Source organism: Dasypus novemcinctus, chromosome 27 (assembly GCF_030445035.2).
Source record: "Dasypus novemcinctus isolate mDasNov1 chromosome 27, mDasNov1.1.hap2, whole genome shotgun sequence".
Lineage (NCBI taxonomy): Eukaryota > Metazoa > Chordata > Mammalia > Cingulata > Dasypodidae > Dasypus > Dasypus novemcinctus.
Window position 1 is genome coordinate 19,763,536 of NC_080699.1, and position 18,287 is coordinate 19,781,822.

The 18,287-nt window shown below is 49.7% G+C and overlaps 1 protein-coding gene across 4 annotated transcripts in view; it reads right to left on the reverse strand.

The window, feature by feature from the left end:
* Positions 1-5,751: 5,751 nt before the first annotated feature.
* Positions 5,752-18,287, reverse strand: part of TMPRSS5 (transmembrane serine protease 5) — a 32,059-nt gene continuing 19,523 nt past the window's right edge. For 3 of the 4 annotated variants that reach the window (XM_058289362.1, XM_058289363.2, XM_023591006.3), the window contains 11 exons: positions 17,827-17,925; positions 17,153-17,275; positions 14,658-14,793; positions 14,200-14,313; positions 12,698-12,741; positions 11,786-11,948; positions 10,661-10,839; positions 8,917-9,015; positions 8,319-8,461; positions 7,909-8,060; positions 5,752-6,364 (listed from right to left, as the gene is read on the reverse strand). In XM_058289362.1, coding sequence (XP_058145345.1) covers positions 6,349-6,364; positions 7,909-8,060; positions 8,319-8,461; positions 8,917-9,015; positions 10,661-10,839; positions 11,786-11,948; positions 12,698-12,741; positions 14,200-14,313; positions 14,658-14,793; positions 17,153-17,275; positions 17,827-17,925 — 1,268 coding nt within the window. In that variant the 3' untranslated portion in view covers positions 5,752-6,348. Of the gene's footprint in view, positions 6,365-7,908; positions 8,061-8,318; positions 8,462-8,916; positions 9,016-10,660; positions 10,840-11,785; positions 11,949-12,697; positions 12,742-14,199; positions 14,314-14,657; positions 16,411-17,152; positions 17,276-17,826; positions 17,926-18,287 lie in introns of all 4 variants that reach the window. The other variant, XM_071212332.1, reaches the window with a different exon arrangement.

Consider the following 18,287-nt stretch of genomic DNA (forward strand, 5'->3'; position numbering starts at 1 on the left):
CCTTTCAGGACAGAAATTCAAGAATTCAAGAATACCAAGTGAACCTGACCTTCCACATCCTTAAGAAGGTATGTTTGTCATAGCAAAAGGATAGAACATTTTTATGTAACTATTTGTTAGCTTGATTTATACCTTGTGACTATTTAGACAAATGGTATTTGGGCCTCCATATATTCTCTTGCCCCAGCCCCCACAAACATTAAAGGTGAGCCTGGGGAAGACAGTCTTGAGAGGACGATTTAAGATTCAGAAACTTCTGTGGGGAAACAAACTTCCACCTTCCCACACACCTGCTCCTGTAGACGTGTATTTATTTATGACCATCGCAATCAATTCTTTTCAATTTAGGATTGTGCCTGCAGGATAAAGCATTATGGTGGTGTGTGAGGGGTGGGAGAAGGGCAATTAGCATGGTCACCCCTGAAGGATTAGGACTTTTTTGGTGGGGAAGAAGTATGAAACTCTGCCTGTGGATTTCCCTGACATTGTCCATGAAGGGGGCAGCTAAGGGGGGTGGGAGGCTGTACCTGGAAACTGGCCAATATCAGATGTGCCTCTCCAGGGTTAGGGGAGAAATTCCATAGAGCCTTACTCCAGACTCCTCAAGTTTCATCACACTGCAGCCCTTCCCTCGGACCCTTCAGGCTTCCCACAGAGCACACAACACACACACACACAACATGGACCACGTCGTCTCCCAGGGGCCTTCTGCCAGCCCGCTCAGGCTTTCCACTTTTCTTTTGCCACCTCTCACCACGAGTTTTGACTTATTTGGATTGACTTTGCACAAAAAGTGGCCCATCTTTGGAGCCCCCGGGAGAAGCACAACATCCCCAAGACTTGGGCTGTATAGCCTTGGACACTCATGAGGAGGTAACACTAGACGGTCTCTAAGGTCACTTTTAGTGACAAGATCCGAGCTCCTGCCCAGGCCCAGCCAGGCCCAAGCCAGACCAGGCCATGATAAAACTCATTTCTAAATTGTGTCCATTGTCAGGAGCAGGCGTGACAGACATGCCCACTGGCAGCACACCATGTTGGGTCCCCAGATGTCCCTGAGCATAGAGGTTCTCAGACCCACACTGCTAATGTCTCTGCTCGCCTCAAACCCTCCTCACTATCCCACGTCCCGTGCGGAAAGGCCTCAGGGCGGAGGAGGCACTCTGACCCCCTGAGTGTTTGGCGAGTTGGCCTACATATACCCCTCCAGCCTCACCTGCTGTTCTACTCAGGGCCCCTGCTGGAGAAACGGTGCAAGGGCTTGACCCTCTCCCCCCCTGCTCTAGCCCCTCCTCTCCCTGCTCTGCTGTACAAATACGGGGCTCACTGCCAAGTCGCGGGAACAGTAAATCTCATATTCTTTTATTCATGCCCTCACCTCTGCAGACAGTGCTAAGGAAAAACAAAACCCACGAAATCCCTGTGGGCTCTAGCAGTCTAGCAGACTCTTCTCTGCCCCTCTGTGATCACCTCCAGAAGGCAGGGGCCAGGAGAAGGGGCTCACCCACCTCCATGGGTGCAGCAGCCCCCTTGACCTCTTTCCTCCTGCTGAGCAGGACTCACCTACTTTCTGCTAACACCTGCCACACGCTGAGCCCTGTGTCAGACTCTGGGGACCAGAAATCAATGAGACCTGGGGAAATTGGGAGGAAAAATATCCATGGCTTCCAGTAGCAGCCCTGCCCTCACTTCCTAGCCTCCCCAAATTGCCAGGGAGTTTCTGGGCCTGGGAGGGCCAGGCTATTTCCTAAAAATATTAGGGAGAAAGCACAGCTTCACTGGCTGTCTGAGGTGCCACTGTGGGAAAGAGGGGGCAGCTGGGGCAGCCACAGGTCTCGCTGGAGCCGTGACCCTCGCTCTGAGGGGCTTGGGGCTGCAGTGTCTGCAGGCATTGCAGCCTTTGAAAAACAGTCCAGTCTTTGAGAATTCCCAGAAACCTTCTCTCCTCCAACTCGGGGTCCCCAGAGAAAGCTTCAATAAAGCTCAGTCAGACCAAAGGCAGAGGGGAGGAGGCTGAGGGACACGGGAAATGGCAAAACTCCTTTTATACAGAAGAGAGGTGCCAGCACTTAGGGTGACCCATGGTCCCTGTTTGCCCAGGACTAAGGGGATTCCTTCGTGGGACTTTTAGTCTGGACATTCCTGGGAAAACGGGGAGCGTGGGTCACCCTGAGGATTCTTTCTCCCTCCAGGAACCTGGAACATGGCTGGGTGCAGAGAAAAATCTGTCAGGGGAAAAGAGGAAAGAAGGAAATGGTTCAGGTCTTAATGGTGTGGCTCTGGTAGAGGAGGTTCCCCAGTGGGCTGCTGGGAGCGAGGGCTGTCAGGAAGTGAGCCAGGGAACACCCAGAAAACTGCCAGGTCAAGGGCTCACACCATCCTTGAAACCTGGGGCCTCAGGCAGTAGCTTTCCCAGGATACAGATGCTGGGAAGAAGAAGAAGGTGGGAAAAGATGTTTTTAATCTGTTGCCCTGGTCCCTACTCCTCCCTTGGACCGAGAGGGCAGGCCTCAAGGAGACCTGCATTTCAGCGCCGTCCTGGCATGAAGCCTGAGAAGCCACATGCAGATTTGTTCCTCTAGACCTGATCCAGGGGACAGGGTCCTCCCCAAAGCTGTCCACACTGGAAGTTGTGGGGCAGGTGTTTGAAGAGGCAATGGAGGTTTGAGGCAAGGCCAGTCTAACAGGGCAGATCCCATGGATACCACCTTGCCCAGACCCCTTATTTGACAAGGGAGAAACCTAAACCCAGAGAGGCTGAGGCACTAGTTCAGGAAAGGCACATTCCCGGGACAACTGGCCACCATGGTTAGAGACTTAGGTGGGATTCTGCAGCTGGAACATTGTTTCCCATCATCAGAAACCCCAAACAGGTGTTCCTTGGAAGGGAGAAAGAGTCTGCAGTTCAGAAGGTAAACTCAACCCTGTGAAAGTCTCTCTGCCTCTTTCAAGCCCACCTGCTATTCTGTGATCACCTCCAGAAGGCAGGGGCCAGGAGAAGGGGCTTACCCCGCTCCCACGAGTGTGGCAGCCCCCTTCACCCTTTCTCCTCCTCCTGAGAGGACTCAGCCTCTTTCCACAACACATGCTAAGTCCTCTACCACATTTGGGAGACGCACATGACACCCTTTCTGAGCCAGGACTTTTCGCTGTGACCTCTTGGATTCCCAACTTCATCCACTCCAGCACCCATTCCAGGAGGTTCCCCTGGAGTGTTCTAGCCTGCTGTCTCCAGGGGCAGCTGGCATTCCTCGGAGGATGTCCGCCTGCTCCACCTCTCCCTTTCCTGCCTTGCCCTTCAAGAGTAAGAAGCTACTCCCTACCCACTTCCTGAATGTTTCTAGATGTGGAAGTCCTCAAGACAAGCTTTAAAGGGCCACAGGCAACACTGGCTCCAATCCACTAAGCAGGAAGCAGAGTCCTGAGGATGGGGCAAACCCAAAGACATATGTTGGTGTGTCTGAGTAGGAGGGCGGGGAGAATCCAGATCCAGGATGCTCTGGGAGGTTCAGGTGGGGCAGAGGCAGGTGGGTTACCCTTAGGGTAGCTATAGGGCAGCAAGGGGGATCCCACAGGTATGGCCAGAAAGAGGGAAGAGTAGAGTGACAGGGACAATGGAGGGACTCCAGAAAGCCACCTCATGACAGCTACTTACCACTTTTTATTATTTATACAATTTCCAGCACCTCCAAAAATAAAATTCAGGAAAAGAGCCTGAAGAATGTTTCCCAAGGGATGGCAGGGCTACCCCTTTGCTGCGGGCGGCCCTTCTAGGAAGAGCAGGACTCCTCCACAGAGGTATATAGGGAGAAAGAGCCTGCACCCCACCACAGCCCCTATCAGTAATTAGGACTAGCAAGGCAAGGGCAGTAAGGAGCAACCTTCTCAGGGAGCCTCAGGAAGCTTGAAAGCTCTGCCCAGGCAAGGGGGCATGCTGTATCCTTGCTGTGAAGGGCACAGGTTTCCTGCACACAGAGATGCCCTGACGTACTCAACAAGAATCGCTTGGATCTCCGAGAGCAGTTCCTGCCCCACCATTCATGCCTGGCAGGTCACTAATAATTTATTGTAAATAAGTCTCAACATGCCAATAAGACAATCAGCTTCTCTACCTCCCAATTCCCTACAGAGCATAACACAGCTGGGCACCAGCTGGTCCTCATTAAAATCCTTGAGACCTGAATCTCCCCATCCTTCTTGCCCCCACCCCCACATCCCAGCAGCTGGCCCAGGGGAATGGGCCTGGCCAAGACTACTGAGGCTCTGGGTTTCCTAAAGGGACTGGTAGATGCTATCAAAAGATGAGCAGGTGAGAGCTCCTGAGCATCTATGGGTAAACAGGGAATAGCTATTAGCAAATTCTCTAATTAGGGTACTCTTTATTGTTCTCTGGTGGAAGATATTCATTTGTAACATTTAAGTTAGACTATGAATCTCAGTGAAAACAGAAAGCCTGTAAGAATGTTGCCTGAGAAAGGTCTTTGGCAGGAGCCACTTAACTACCATGGGTTTCAGACACCTCACCTATAAAAAGAAAGGATGGCAGTGCATTACATAGGCAGGTGACCTGACCACATGATCTTATAAAGGTGCTTCTAATTCTATATTTCTGTGCGATAGTGAACCATCTTATTCATCCACATGGAAGGCAGTGATGTGAATTTGGAATAAAAAGACTCTGGATTCACATCCTGGCTTTGACATTTGCAAGTTGGTTGGTTCATTTAATATCTGAGATCATTCTCAGGTCTGTAAAATGGGGACAATAATAACACCTTCACCATATAGATACTGTGAGATTTAAATGAGTTACCAATATGGGAGCAAGTTTTAAAAACTATATTTTTCAAATGCTATTGATCATTAACAGGTCATAATGACTGTAGTAAATACTTTAAAAACTAGTAAATGTTTATGGTTAACATCAGAAACACAAAAATGATCATAGTTGATGGATTTGCCATTAATTCTTTTGCCCAGATTTTGTTGCCCCAACAGGGTACCTGAGGGAGCCTAGAAGTAACCGCTAATCTTAAGGTCAAGGCCAGAGATCTGGCCTCTAAGAACACAGAAGGAGGCTCTTTGCCTCACTAGATCACCAGGGCCAAGGTCTTCTACAATTTGACAGCAAAGTCCCAGCAATCTCTTTCCCAGGTAATAAACTGACACTAAATTGATGTCCTTATTTTTTAGAGTGTATCATCTAGGAATGAATATTCATTATACTACCCCTCAAAACAAATATGCTGATAAACTAACAAAGTTTTCTTATTGCTAAACGCTGATTGCATTTCCTTGGGTAAGCACCATAAAAAAATCATTGCGGGTTTTAGAAACAGGATGCTTATTGCATTTTAATTGCTAGAGAGGAGAGAGTTGGGGAACGGCTTAAGCAAGAAAATGCTGACTAGGCATAAACTAAGAAAGAAATCTCCCCAAGCCAAAAGGCCCATTTTCAAAACAAGAGCTAAGAATAAGAAATAGGTCTTACTCTCTTCCCTAAGAGAACATGTACACAAGTGGTTTTCAGACTTACAGCACTGGAGCACCTGGGCAGCTGGGGCTTTTCTTTGCTTATCATTGTCTGTAGATTTACCAACTTTAGGGAAATAAATAAATAAATACATCTCCAGATTCTAGAGTAGACGAACTGGAGTATGCACCAAAGCTTTAACAAACATGTATGAGAGGAAAATTGTAATTTGATTCCTTAACTTCTGTGTGTATGTGTGAGAGAGAAAACACAAGAAATGGGCCATACATCATTTCCCTTTAATAACAGAACCCCTTGGTTCAGTTCATAGAACTGTAATTTTAATACCAACACCCTATTCTGACCCCGTCCTCTTTGTTTTACTGTGCCCCTGCCTGGTGCAGGGCCAAGCAGAGCCCAGCGGGGAGAGGAGGAAGTGGGTGAGACCATGAGGATCCGGGCTCCTGTGGGCTAGCCCGCGTTGACCCCCTTTGGCTTGCAGCCGGGGCTCTTCTAGGGAGGTACCTAGCCTACCTGAGGGCATAGGGAGAAGGCAGGACCATGGGTATCCTCCCAAAAGAGGTGTCCAGGGGCTGATGAGAGGGTGGTGCAGGAGGGCGGGCTACCAGCCACTTCCTGCCACCTGCTCCTCTCCAGCTCCTGTCTCTCTCTTCCTCCCCCACATCCCTCAGCTCTCCCACCTCCCAACCCACACCAGCTTCTGCCCTGTCAGGGAACCTCTCTGGGGAGGAGGGGGCTCAACTTCTCGGCCCGAGAGGAGAGGCTGCATCCTACGGCGCGTGTGGGTGGTGACTGTCTCTGTCGTGGAGTGGTCAGTGATCCAGGCCTTCTGCATCTGGGTGGCAGCTGCTGCTTCATCTAATGGACCCACTAGAGGTGCCAAGAAACACGAGGTGGGTACTCAGTGAGTTTGAAGGAAACAGGGGACATAGGGGAAGAACCCTGGATGTAAAGATGAAGGAACTGGTATATACTCTGAAGAACTGAAAGCAGAGACTCAGACAGATACTTGCACAATGATATTCACAGTAGCATTATTCACAACAGCTAAAAGGTGGAAACAACCCAAGTGTCCATCAGCAGATGAATGGACAAACAAAATGTGGTATATCCATACGGTGGAATACTATTCAGTCTTAAAAAGGAGTGAAGTTCTGATACAAAACACCACATGGATAAACCTTGAAAACATTATGCTAAGAGAAGGAAACCAGACACAAAAGGACAAATATTGTATGGTTCCATTTATGTCAAATACCTAGAAAAAGCAAACTCATAGAGACAGAAAGTAGATCAGAGATTACTAGGGGCTGGAGAGAGGGGACACTGGGGAGTTAATGCTTAAAGGGCGAAGGATTTCTGTTTGGGGTGATAAAAACATTTTAGTAACAGAGGGTAGTGAAGGTAGCACAACATTGTAAAAGAAATAATGCCACTGAACTGCACACTTAAACATGGTTAAAATGATAATTTTTATGTTACACATGTTATCACAATAAAATAAAGTTTAAAAGGTAAACTATGGTATGCAAATTATATCTCAATAAAGCAGTTTAAAAATTAGAAAAAGTAAAATTAAAAAAGATAAAGGGGCTGGATTCACAGCCTGCATCCACCATGTACTAGCAGAGTAACTTTCATTTTAATAAATCACTTATAACAGTCCAGGATCTTGATTTCCCCATCTATCAAATGAGGCTAAAAATTTCTCTAGGTTTTCTGTATTATTTGAATGAGAAGATGATATATACCTCCCTTGTAAATGCTAAAGTTCATATACCACCCCATGACCAACCTTGGAGAAAGGTAATTTTCATGATCATACCCTGTATTTGAAAAGTACTATATACATATAAAGTGTTTTTATAGACATTATCTCATTTGACCCTTCCTTTGAACAGGTGAGGTCCACTGACTTGCCCAGAGCCACAAGAATGAAGCAGTGGCAGAACCCTGACTAGGATCTGCTGAGCTCTGTCCATTGTGCAGGGAGTTCAGGCACTGGTCACTAGTGGCCTTAGAGACCAGGGGTGAAGGACGGTAACAAACACATACAAAAATGACGCTCATTGATCACTTCCTATAAGCCTAGTACTGTGCCAAGCAATTTACAGGTACTGCTTCAATCATCACAACTGCATATAAACTAGCAATGTGGTAATTCTAGGGAAACTGAGGTTTAACCAAGTTAAGAACTTGCCGAAGGCCACACAGTCAGTGTTAGATCTGGGCTATACTCACCTCTTCTCTTACCCAGCTAAATGCCTAAATTGATAGAAATCCAATGGCTTCCATTTTATAAGCACCGCCTTTCCTCCTGCCACTCGGGGGACTGCCTCTCCCCAGCCCCCAAGAGGGCTCAGGCCTAAGGGGTGAGGTCACAGTTTCCGCTGCGCCCCCGCCCCCACACTCACCTGGTGGTGTCGTGGATCCAGTCCAGGAACTCCGCTACCTTGGCGTAGACTCCAGGCTGATTGGGCTCTGCGCAGCCGTGGCCCCAGCTGACCACTCCCACCAGGTGCCACTTGGCCCCATCTGGGCACACCAGGGGGCCCCCACTATCCCCCTGTGGGGCCCAGGCAAGGGACACGGAGAAACTGCCGGTTAGTCCTTTCCCTCGGGAGCACCTGGACTCCCTCTCCGGCCCCTCCTGCTCCCTGCTTTGATTCCACTCGCCACACTCCTATAAACCCTGAGCACGCCCCGCTGGCGGCCTTTCCTCCATGAGAGGCTTGTTGGTGCCCCCATGCCCAGATCGGGCTGTCAAGCCGTGGCAGACCTTTCTATCTCCCCCCTGCCACCACCAGGGCCCTGAGGGCCGCACCTGGCACGCGTCAGCCCTCCCATCCAGGTAGCCGGCACACAGCATGCGGGGGGTGAGGGCTCCGCCATACACGCAAGAGCTGTTGCAGAGCTGGCTGCTGAGCAAGGGCACCACCGTGTCCTGGAGGGTGGCCGAGCTGTGGGCTGCGGGAGACACCAACAAGGAGGGAGGCAGAGGCAGCAGGGCAGAAAGCAAGGGCCAAAAGGCAGAGCAAAAAAAGGGGAGGTGGCTAGAGGAACCAGGGCTCAGAGACCCAAAGAGAGCGGTCCAGGGTAGGAGCTGTAGCCCCTGGGTGAAGAGGCAGGGGCCGGTCTGACTTCAGGGCTCGGGGGAGGAAGAATGGGATTCACACACCCACCAATGTCCAGGGCATTCAAACCCGGTGGAGGGAGGGAAGAGAAAAAGGGCCTGGGTTTAGGGGAAGCTCCAGGGTTGTTCTTGCCAGAAAGACCTGGCAGATGAGACGGGGTGCCCAGTGATGCCAGGAGAGAGAGGGAGGTGGAAGGGGGAAGAGGGAGCCTCATCTTGGGGAAGGAGCCCCTCCCCACGCTCCTTTTACCCGAGGGCCCGGGGAGCAGGGCCCAGGGAGCTTACGCACAGTGGCTGGGGTCGGTGTGGCCCCAGCCCGACACCCAGCACGGCGAGCCCCTCGGGAAGTCCTGCCCCTGGGCTGGCAGGCATACGGCACCCACGGTGTCTGTGGAGAGGCACGTAGTTCTGGTCCCTGCTCAGGAAGGACCAGGGCTGGTAGACCCTTGCCCCTCTTCCCAAAGAGTCCTGGCTTCCAGGCCTCCATCAGCCAGGGCTCGTATGCCCTGCACATGGCGTGCACTGACCCCTTGGTCAGCGCAGACAGAGGACAAGTGGAAATACAGCCAGTTCAACACCCCCCAGGGAACAGGGCCTGGGGCAGGGGGGGTGGAAATTCCTTCTGGTCACGGGCGGACAACTCCTTTAATGAGGACCCATTTTGGATTCTCCCCAGGGTGTGTGGTCCACAGAGGTGGAGCCTGAACATGATTTCATGTAGCACATGGCACACCATTAACCACTGATTCTCATGGGAGAAAGTGGTTTCCTTTCCAAGTCTCTTTCAGTCCCTCTAAGTACATCAAGGAGAAAAGCTCCATTTGGTACTACTCTGTTCTTCTCTAATGCCTGTCAGGCCTCCCATTCCAACAAGGACAGAGCAGGCCCCAGGCTAGCTCCTTCAGCAGAGGATAATACCTATAGAGAGCTTAAAAAATGATTTTATTTTCACTCTATGTATTTTTTTGGTTATCGTCTTTTAATTTGTTTTCCAGTTAGGCAGTAATAAAAGGTTTCTCTTTTGAGTATGTTTATTTAAGCTAAATGACTCGATTCAAAAAGAATACTTGTTGAACAATAGAGTGCACATATATGATAAAATTTGTGAAAAGAGTATGGAAATGACTGATGTTTGGGAAACTCAAGGGTACTGGTGGGGATGGGGGGGAGTAGTGCTGAGTACATGACTGTGTGTGTGCGAAACTGTACACAAGGGTGTGTGCATTCATGAGTACACGTGTGTAAACACAAGAATGAGTATGTATGTGAGCATGTGTGTGAAAACGTAGACGTGTGTGTCAGTAGTAGTGTGTGTGGACATGAGAGTGAATGTGAATGTGTGTATATGGTCCGTGTGCATCTGGTGCATGCATGTGAGTAGATGTGCATGTGTGTGTGCAGTGAATGTATGTATGTGTACGCATTTTGTGTTTTGTGAGTGAGGGTGTGAGTCTGAATGTGTTTGAGTATATGCATGTGTGAGAGTGAGTGAGTGTGTGCACTTGCATGTCGAGGGGCTGCTCCCCTGAGCAGGTGCTACGGCAGCAGGAGTCTGGCCCTGGGGTCAGAACACCAGGCTCAGACACTCTTTGCTGCATGATCTTGAAGAGAGTCACTTCCCTCCCTAAACGTCAGTGTCCTTATCTGTATGTAACCGCTTTATCTACCTGTCAGGGTTTTTAGGATGATTCAATGAAATGACATTGGCAGGTGTAACGTGTCACAAAAAATGTCTGGGAACTGGGACCAGCCTGGGGAGTGGGGTGGAACAGCCTTTGGGAGTTGGAGCATCTGTGAAGCTCTGCTTGGGGCCATGAGGCAAATCCCTTCATGCAAATGGCCTGAACCCTGGTAGCAAAAGAGCCTTGTAGCAACATCAAGTCCAGATTACACCAAAATGCACTACAGTCTCCCAAATGAATGGACCGTTTTCATGTTTGTAGAGCTAGGAGGAAACCGTAGAAACCAGCCTGCCTCTCCTCCCACCCCATCTCTGCTCCTCTGCCCCCACAGTTCTGGCCTGCTCTTCTCACCTGAGAAGTTGAGCGGCATCCGGAGCCGCAGGAGGGCAACGTCGTAGTCATGAGTCTGGGCGCTGTAGAGCGGGTGGGGGATGATCCTTTCCACTACAGCGCCCTGATGTGGCCTGGCGGCGCTGAGGCTGAGCAGCCCCGTGTAAACCCGCCAGCTGGACAGACGGGACAGCCTGAAACTGCATACAGGATCCATGCCAAACTCGGAAAGCACGGAGCAGAAGAGGTTGACATAACCTGAGCTGGCAGGTGGAGGAAGCTGGTGAAGAGGCTGTTAGCAGGGTTCTCTATTCCCAGGCTGCAACTTCCCAGAGACCATGCCACTTAGCATCCTCCCAGCAACTAGCAAGATGCCAGGCAAGCAACAGGTGTTTAATAAATGCTGAAGGATTGACAGATGGAAAGGCGAAGACACTTTGGGTCCCCTGCAATAACCACCCCCTATTTCCTGCATTAGCCCCTCCAAGTTTTACAATGGGCATTGTGTGGTATCTTAACCCTAAGCTATTAGAAAAACTTGAACCAGTTCTGTTTCTCTATTACTATGTGTGATACTGGGGGAGTCTCTTCACCTCTTCTGCCCTCAGTTTCCTCATTGTACAATAGGAATAACACTATCTGCCCTGCTTGTCACCCAGAGAAAAGGACGAAAGTGCTCAGTCATTCATTCATCCATTCATTCCTCTAACAAGTGTCTTTGAAGAACCTACTATATTCCAGAGACTATTCTAGGCCCTGAGAACACAGCAGTGGAAAAATTGGCAAACAAGACTGAGAGTTTCCGGTCTAAAGGAGAAGAATGATATTAAACAAATAATTACATGGAAATTATTTCATTACAGTGATAAACATTAAGAAGTACAGGGAGCTATGAACATGAACGCATTTTAAAAATTTAAAAACTGAACAAATATGAAGAACCAATCTTTGTATTATTATTACTATTCATGCAGAGTGGTTCTTGACATTGAAAAGAGAGAACTTCCCAAATAGGACTCAAGCCCATTTGGGAAGACATCTGGAAGCAGAGAGTTAGCTGTGGACATTTTATACAGGTTGTTCCAACAGCAAGACAGAAAGGGTGGTAAGGCATTCCGCCGCCCCCCAGCAGCCCCTGGGACGTACCTGAGCATGCAGTGTGCAGCGGTCACCACCCAGTGTGGCGCTAGCACAGAGCCCCCACACATGTGCCGGGAGCCCAGGGCCACGCTGGCCTGCCATGGCCAGCGCCCAGGAACCGCGGCCTGCCCACCAACTATCCTGGAAGCCAGGGGCCTTGCCCCACACTCTGCAAACAGAAAGGTTAGAAAGAAGGAAAGAGAGATGGATATCAGCCTGGTTCTGTCTTGCAGGGAGTGTGGCCCATTCCAAGCCCCAGGTAGCCAGTGTGGACAGCTCTCATTTATTATTCCTGGTCTTCTAAGTTTGGGGGCCTGAGGGGTAGAAATGTTGATGGCACATCTCTCTTCCCATCAGACCCAGAGCTTGCCAAGAGCAGGCTCTGTGCCTGCATTATCTAGGTAGGCCCAAGGCCTAACGCAATGCCCAGCTCAGAGCAGACATCATAAATGTTTTGTGTGGATGGATACACAGATGCATGGATGGACTGATGGATAGGTGAATGGCAAGACAGTTGATAGGGACTCCACAGGCTGTCTCCTGTTTGGCCCCTAAGTCAGCACCCTCCCTTGGTCTTCTGAAGATGCTAACAGGTCGCTCAATACACACTAAGAATTTCACCTTTGACTGGGGCTTTCCAGAAGGAAGAGGGAATCAGAGGCCAAGGCCGAGGGGGTCAGGTAGTGAAGCAAGAAGACCATCAGCCCAGTGTCTGGGCAGTGGACATGGCAGAGACTTAGGCAGGGCTTTGTTTTGGCACAACTCTGTCAGCAGACAAATGAGTAGGGCTGGGAACCCTACCCCAGACCCAGCTGAGCCTCCACAGGGCTCTTTCACAATGGGAGAGCTGGGGTGGGGGGGGGGGGAAGGTTCTCCTTCCTTGCACCACCACCTCCCTGGGTTCAAGACATCACTCACCAGAGCATTTGAGGGAAACAATTCGGCCAGAAGTGCAGCTGTCCCTGCAAAACAGAGGCGTCAGCAGAAAGCTGGACAGGGGCCCACCCTAAGGTTGCATACACCCACCCAAGGGCATGTAGAATGAGAGACTGGTGGAGGTGGAGTCAGACCAAGCCTTTTCATGTAGCCACGGCCTTCTCCCTACCTCCTCCTAACAACAACGACACTGACTCTGCCCCATGTCCCAGAGGGCAACAGCAGGACTTCATGGTCCTTGAGGATCGATTTGGGCAGGGCCCAAATGTATAAATGGAGTATTTAGAAATGGGAAAGCCCAGCTGTTTTCACTAAGTGTCCCTGAATAAATATGTGTTCAAATGGATGAATGAATAAGTGAGTGAATAAATGAATCAGGCTCTTCATCTCATGCTTCTTCCTACACTTAACTCTATCCTCTGTCCTTTCCTGGGCCCTGTGTATTCATTTTCTTGTTCTCCTCTTTACTCTCCACTTGCTTAGGAGACTCAATTCCTTTTTGACCCAAACTTTTCTTTTCTCATCCCTGGTCCCCAACAGCCTCAATGCCTGGGTCCTCTTAGATTCTTCTAGTTTCACAAACCCACACCTCTCAGGGCTCTCCTGGAGGAGTCAGTTCCACCCCCGCCTCCATTTGCCCATTCAGGCATCTAAGAAAGGAAAGCATTCAGGGTTGCCCCCACCTCTGCCCATGTTCCCATGGATGAACCCAGAGGATGGGGACTTTGCAAATGAACCTGAGGGAATAGCACAGATCAGAAAAGCTCTACAAGGATGGGAAGGCTTTAGAGACCCAAGGGAATGGCTCAGGTTGGAAAAATTGTACAAGGATGGGAAGGCTTTAGAGAGCCGATTGGAATGCTCCCCCACCCAGGTCAAGAGGCTGCTGGGCAGCTTGAGGAGGCCCAGGCAGGAGCAAAGACCCTCTCAGCTTATGCCTGAGTCACTCCATCTCACCCCTAGCATTTGGGGAAGAACCTTCTCCATCTCTGAGTCCTCATCTCTGGGAGGTTCTCCAGGTACCATGCATCTCTTAGCCTTAAGCTGACTCATACTTCCCTCTCCAAAGACACAAGAATTATGCAGATTGAGTGGCAGGTTTGCAAGAGCATTTAGTTTGGAGACAGGAGCCTGGCTTCAAATGGGGTTTAGCTGCTAATTAGTTACATGACCCTAGACAAGACCCTTTATCTACCTGAAGCCTCAGTTTTCCTACCTGTAAAATGGGAATACAAATCCTGTGGCAATAATAGCCAACCCTATATTCCTTATGATGGGCAAAAAAAGGTAATACATATGAAGCTGTAATGGGCAGGGCACCTGTGAACCTAGTTTGTCATTTCTGACTGGGAAATGGTCCTCTTTGTCCTATCTTTATACCGCCAAAGTTCCCACCACAATGCTCCCATGAAAGGAAGATATTTACTGGACTGCCCACCAGAAAGTGAAGGGCCCCACTCACCTATCCTCATCAGAAGCCCTACCTGCGCTGCCACACCTCCTCCTGAAGGCTTTCCAGTCTAGGAGAGAGCTGAGCAAACCCCTGGGAGCTGTTGAACTTGATGTCAGACAGGTTCACTCCCTTGTGGTGAGCAAGTCTTGGCAGAAGAAAGGAATAAAGCAGGAGGAAACTGGCTTTAAACTGCAGCCTGAGAGATGGTGCTTAATCCTACCTGGAAAGTGCATGGAACACACCAGAATAGAGACAGAGAAAGACTGAGAAAACAATTTCTTCTGGGGTTCATCTTTGTTAAAATGCAGGGATACTCAAAGGAGAGAAACAGGTCAGGCTGAGAGGCCAGGGGAAGACCATTTCCTGAGCACTTTGTTGGTGATGGATAGACAGACAGAGGAGTCCAACTCCCTCCACCTTCTCCATCCCCCCCCCCACCCCCACCCCAGGCCTCTGCCCTCCTCAGTTCCCAGGTCTGGCTCCAGCTACCTGAGGTGCCCAAGGCTCCAGCAGATCTGCATCCCAAAGGCAGAGCTCCAGCCCTCGTGGCAAACCAGGAGCCAGGTCGGTCGGCCCCCTATCTGCACTTCCAACAAGAAGTCCTCGGTGCTTATCCTGAAAGACACTGAAACCATAGCATGGAAACCACGTCCACCCGCTGCAGGGCGGAAGGCATGGAAACCATGTCCACCTGCTGTTGGGGGCGGGGCATGGAAACCACCACCAGCTGCAGGGGGCGGGGCGCAGGGCAAACTGGAGCTGGGTGCTATGGGCCCTGAAGAGGCCTTCAGGATCACATCTGGGTCACCCAAAGTCTTCCTGACACGGCCCCTCTCTGTGTCACACTCTTCCGTTGATTCTGAGAACAAAACAACCCCTATCCATGGAGTGCTTCGGTTTTGTTTTTTAACCAAGTACTTTAAAAAAAGGGGGGGGGGAATGACCTCTTGTATATTGATTCTGTCCATTTAAGAACATGATCTTTTTCTCTCCAGTCATTTTTTTTGACATTCAATAAAGTATTTAACACCTCTTGCTAGGATTATTTCTAGGGTACTTTATAGTTTATGTTACTTTTATCATATTTTTTCCCCAGGGCATTTTCTACTTAATTATTACTGATAAATAGGAAAGTCATTAATTCTTATATATTATTTTTCTATTTTCCAAGTTACTGAATTCTTATACTAGTTAAAACAATACTTCTTTGATATTCAGAAACTGTATAGGTAAACAGCCATACCGTCAGCAAATTGAGAGTTTTATTTCCTATTATAAACTTTTTTTTACAATTTTTATTATTTTTGCTCTGACTGAGGCTTCTAAAATTAGGCTGGTTATAAAGGGGAAAAGTACCTTTCTCTTATCTCTTTACTTAAATGGAGGTGATTCCAATATTTCACTTCTTAAATGACATATGACAGCAATTTTCTGGTAGCTAAAATTAATAAATTAAGAAAACGCTTTTCTATTGCTACCTGACCTAGAGAATTTTCATGATTGAATCAATAAATCGAATTGTATTGCATGATATATCTCCTGTAACCCACTAATAAAATTTAATATGCTGACTTTCATTTAATCATCACCTCACTTGGTTCTTCCACTGTCTTGTGTCCTTAAGTCTGGGGCCATTCAGATTTGAGATACACATACACACACACACCGAGGGCCTCAGGTGCTTTGAAGTGTGCTCCATCACAGTCTTCAGGCAGCCCTGTGAGATGGGTCTTACTATTCTCCCCATTCTGCAGAGAGAAAGCTAAGGCACAGAGGGTAAGCGACTTCCCCATGATCACAGGGTCAGTAAGTGCTAGGTCCGGGTCTTAAGTCCAGGTCTTCTGCTTTCAAATCTTGTCATAGTAATAGCTCCCATTTATTGAGTGTCTGCTTTTTTCTAGGCTCTGTGCTAAGCTTTTTCAAAAGAGTAACTCATTTTTGGGAAGCAGACTTGGCCCAGTGGATGGGGCATCCGTCTACCACATGAGAGGTCCGCAGTTCAGGCCCCAGACCTCCTTGGCCCGTGTGGAGCTGGCCCATGTGCAGTGCTGATGCGTGCAAGGAGTGCCCTGCCACACAGGGGTGTCCCCCACGTAGGGGAGCCCCACGCGCAGGGAGTGAGCCCCGTAAGGAAAGCCGCCCAGTGTGAAAGAAAGTGCAGCCTGCCCAGGAATGGCACCGCCCACATGGAGAGCTGACATACAAGATGACACAACAAAAAGAAACACAGATTCCCGTGCCGCTGACAACAACAGAAGCAGACAGAGAAGAACACGCAGAGAATGGACACAGAGAACAGACAATGGGGGGAGGGGGGTTGGAGGGGGAAGGGGAGAGAAATAAACAAAAAATAAATTTAAAAATCTAAAAAAAAAAGAGTAACTTATTTTATACCTATAACAGCTTTATGGCATAAATATTTTTATTTCCATTTTAAAGAGAAGGAAATGGAAGCTTGAAGAAGTAATGTGCCCAAGGTCACACAGCTTGACTCCAAAAGCTGTGCTCTTAACTGCTATCCTATCTAACCTATCTATCCCCCAGCCTTGGGCAGGCAGCATCGTACCCTCTGGTCCCCACTCTCAGCCGGAGGGAGGATGTGGAGTGATGTTCACCACCCTCTATGTGGCTGTGGGATGAAGATTCCTACTGGTCAGACCCTGTCCCCCCTCCCACACACACACACACCTGGCTCCTCTTGCCCCTCAGCTGTGGGCTCACTCTGCCCCAAATGGCAAGTCTATAACTTCTTCCAAACTGTCTTCCTGGCCATGCCCCTGCTAGAGGTCAGGACAGTCCTGAGGGAGTGCCAAAGACACCAAATCCAAAATCAACTCTCACACCAGAAGGAGGCGAGATGGTGGGTGGCAGCAAGTTGATGGCCCTTCATTTTGGTCCTCTTGCCCCCAGCCAGGAGGGACCCAGGACTGTGAAGGGCCCCTTGGCAGAGGAGGGAGGCTCAAAGCCTTGGGGGTGTGGCCCACCTGTTTTGGGAGGAGGTGGGAGCAGGGCTTCCTCACTCCTGGCCCCTGAGCAGCTTGAAGTCGTTTCCTCATCCTGTAAGATCCCAGAAATGGGCTGAGAGGCAGGTGGCCACAGATACAGCACTTCAGAGGAGAAGACAAAGAGAGGGACACAGAAAAGATGTTAGGGCAAGAGAAGGGATTCCCAAAGGAGGGGCCAAGGTGCAGGACAACACCTGGGCCTCCTCATCAAACACCCTGCCTTTTGGCAGGTCCCCAACTAACCTGCTGAGGTGAAGCACAGTGTTCGCCCCCTCTCTTGCTCTCGTGCTCTCTCTCTCTCCCCCCTCCTTTCTCCTCCCCACCCCCTTGTTCCCTCTTCTTCTCCCTTTCTCCTTCTTTGCCTCTCTCCCTCTCTCCCTCCTTCCTTCCTCTTTCCCTCGTTGGGAAAGATTGCCAGAAAACATGGCTAAAGCCTTTCTGGGTCATCCATTCAAGTAACTTAGGACTAGAAAGTTCTTCTTTACGTGGAGCCTAAATTCTCCTGCTCCCCTTATTGTTGCTATGAGTAGATGAAGAAGAATGTTCACCCCATCTACCTTTATTGTCTGCCCAGCACCTGCTCCTCTCTTCCAATACACCCCAGCTCTGTTCTTTGTCCCTCCCCAGCCCACTGAAGGCTCTCCCACACTGACCTAGAAGCCACGAGCCGACACCCACACCAGCCAGCAGTCCCAGGGCTCCCAACACCACACAGCCACGCCGCACAGAGCACCAGCACCCTGTCCAAGAGACTGTGGGGAAGGGCAAGGAGCATCTGGGTTGCCTTACTTTACACTGAGGCTCCACCATGGGCTCAGTACCCACTTAGTTACAGCAGCATGCCCCTGCTGCACCCCGCCCACATCCCCTGCCCCATGGTCCTGGCATAGGTGGGCAACAGGGCCCTAGTCATGGAAGCCAACAGAACCCTATCAATCCCCAAAATGGGAAACAGGGAGCAAAGGCATGGACTGGGGATAAATAGTGAGACAGCCTCCCACAATCAGTCCGCAGGAGGCTCCAGGGGAAAGAAGAGAAGCTGGGGGAGGTAGGAAGATTATACTTTCACTGCGCCTTCCCCTCCCCCCCTCTACCCCATCACTCCCCTATGGCC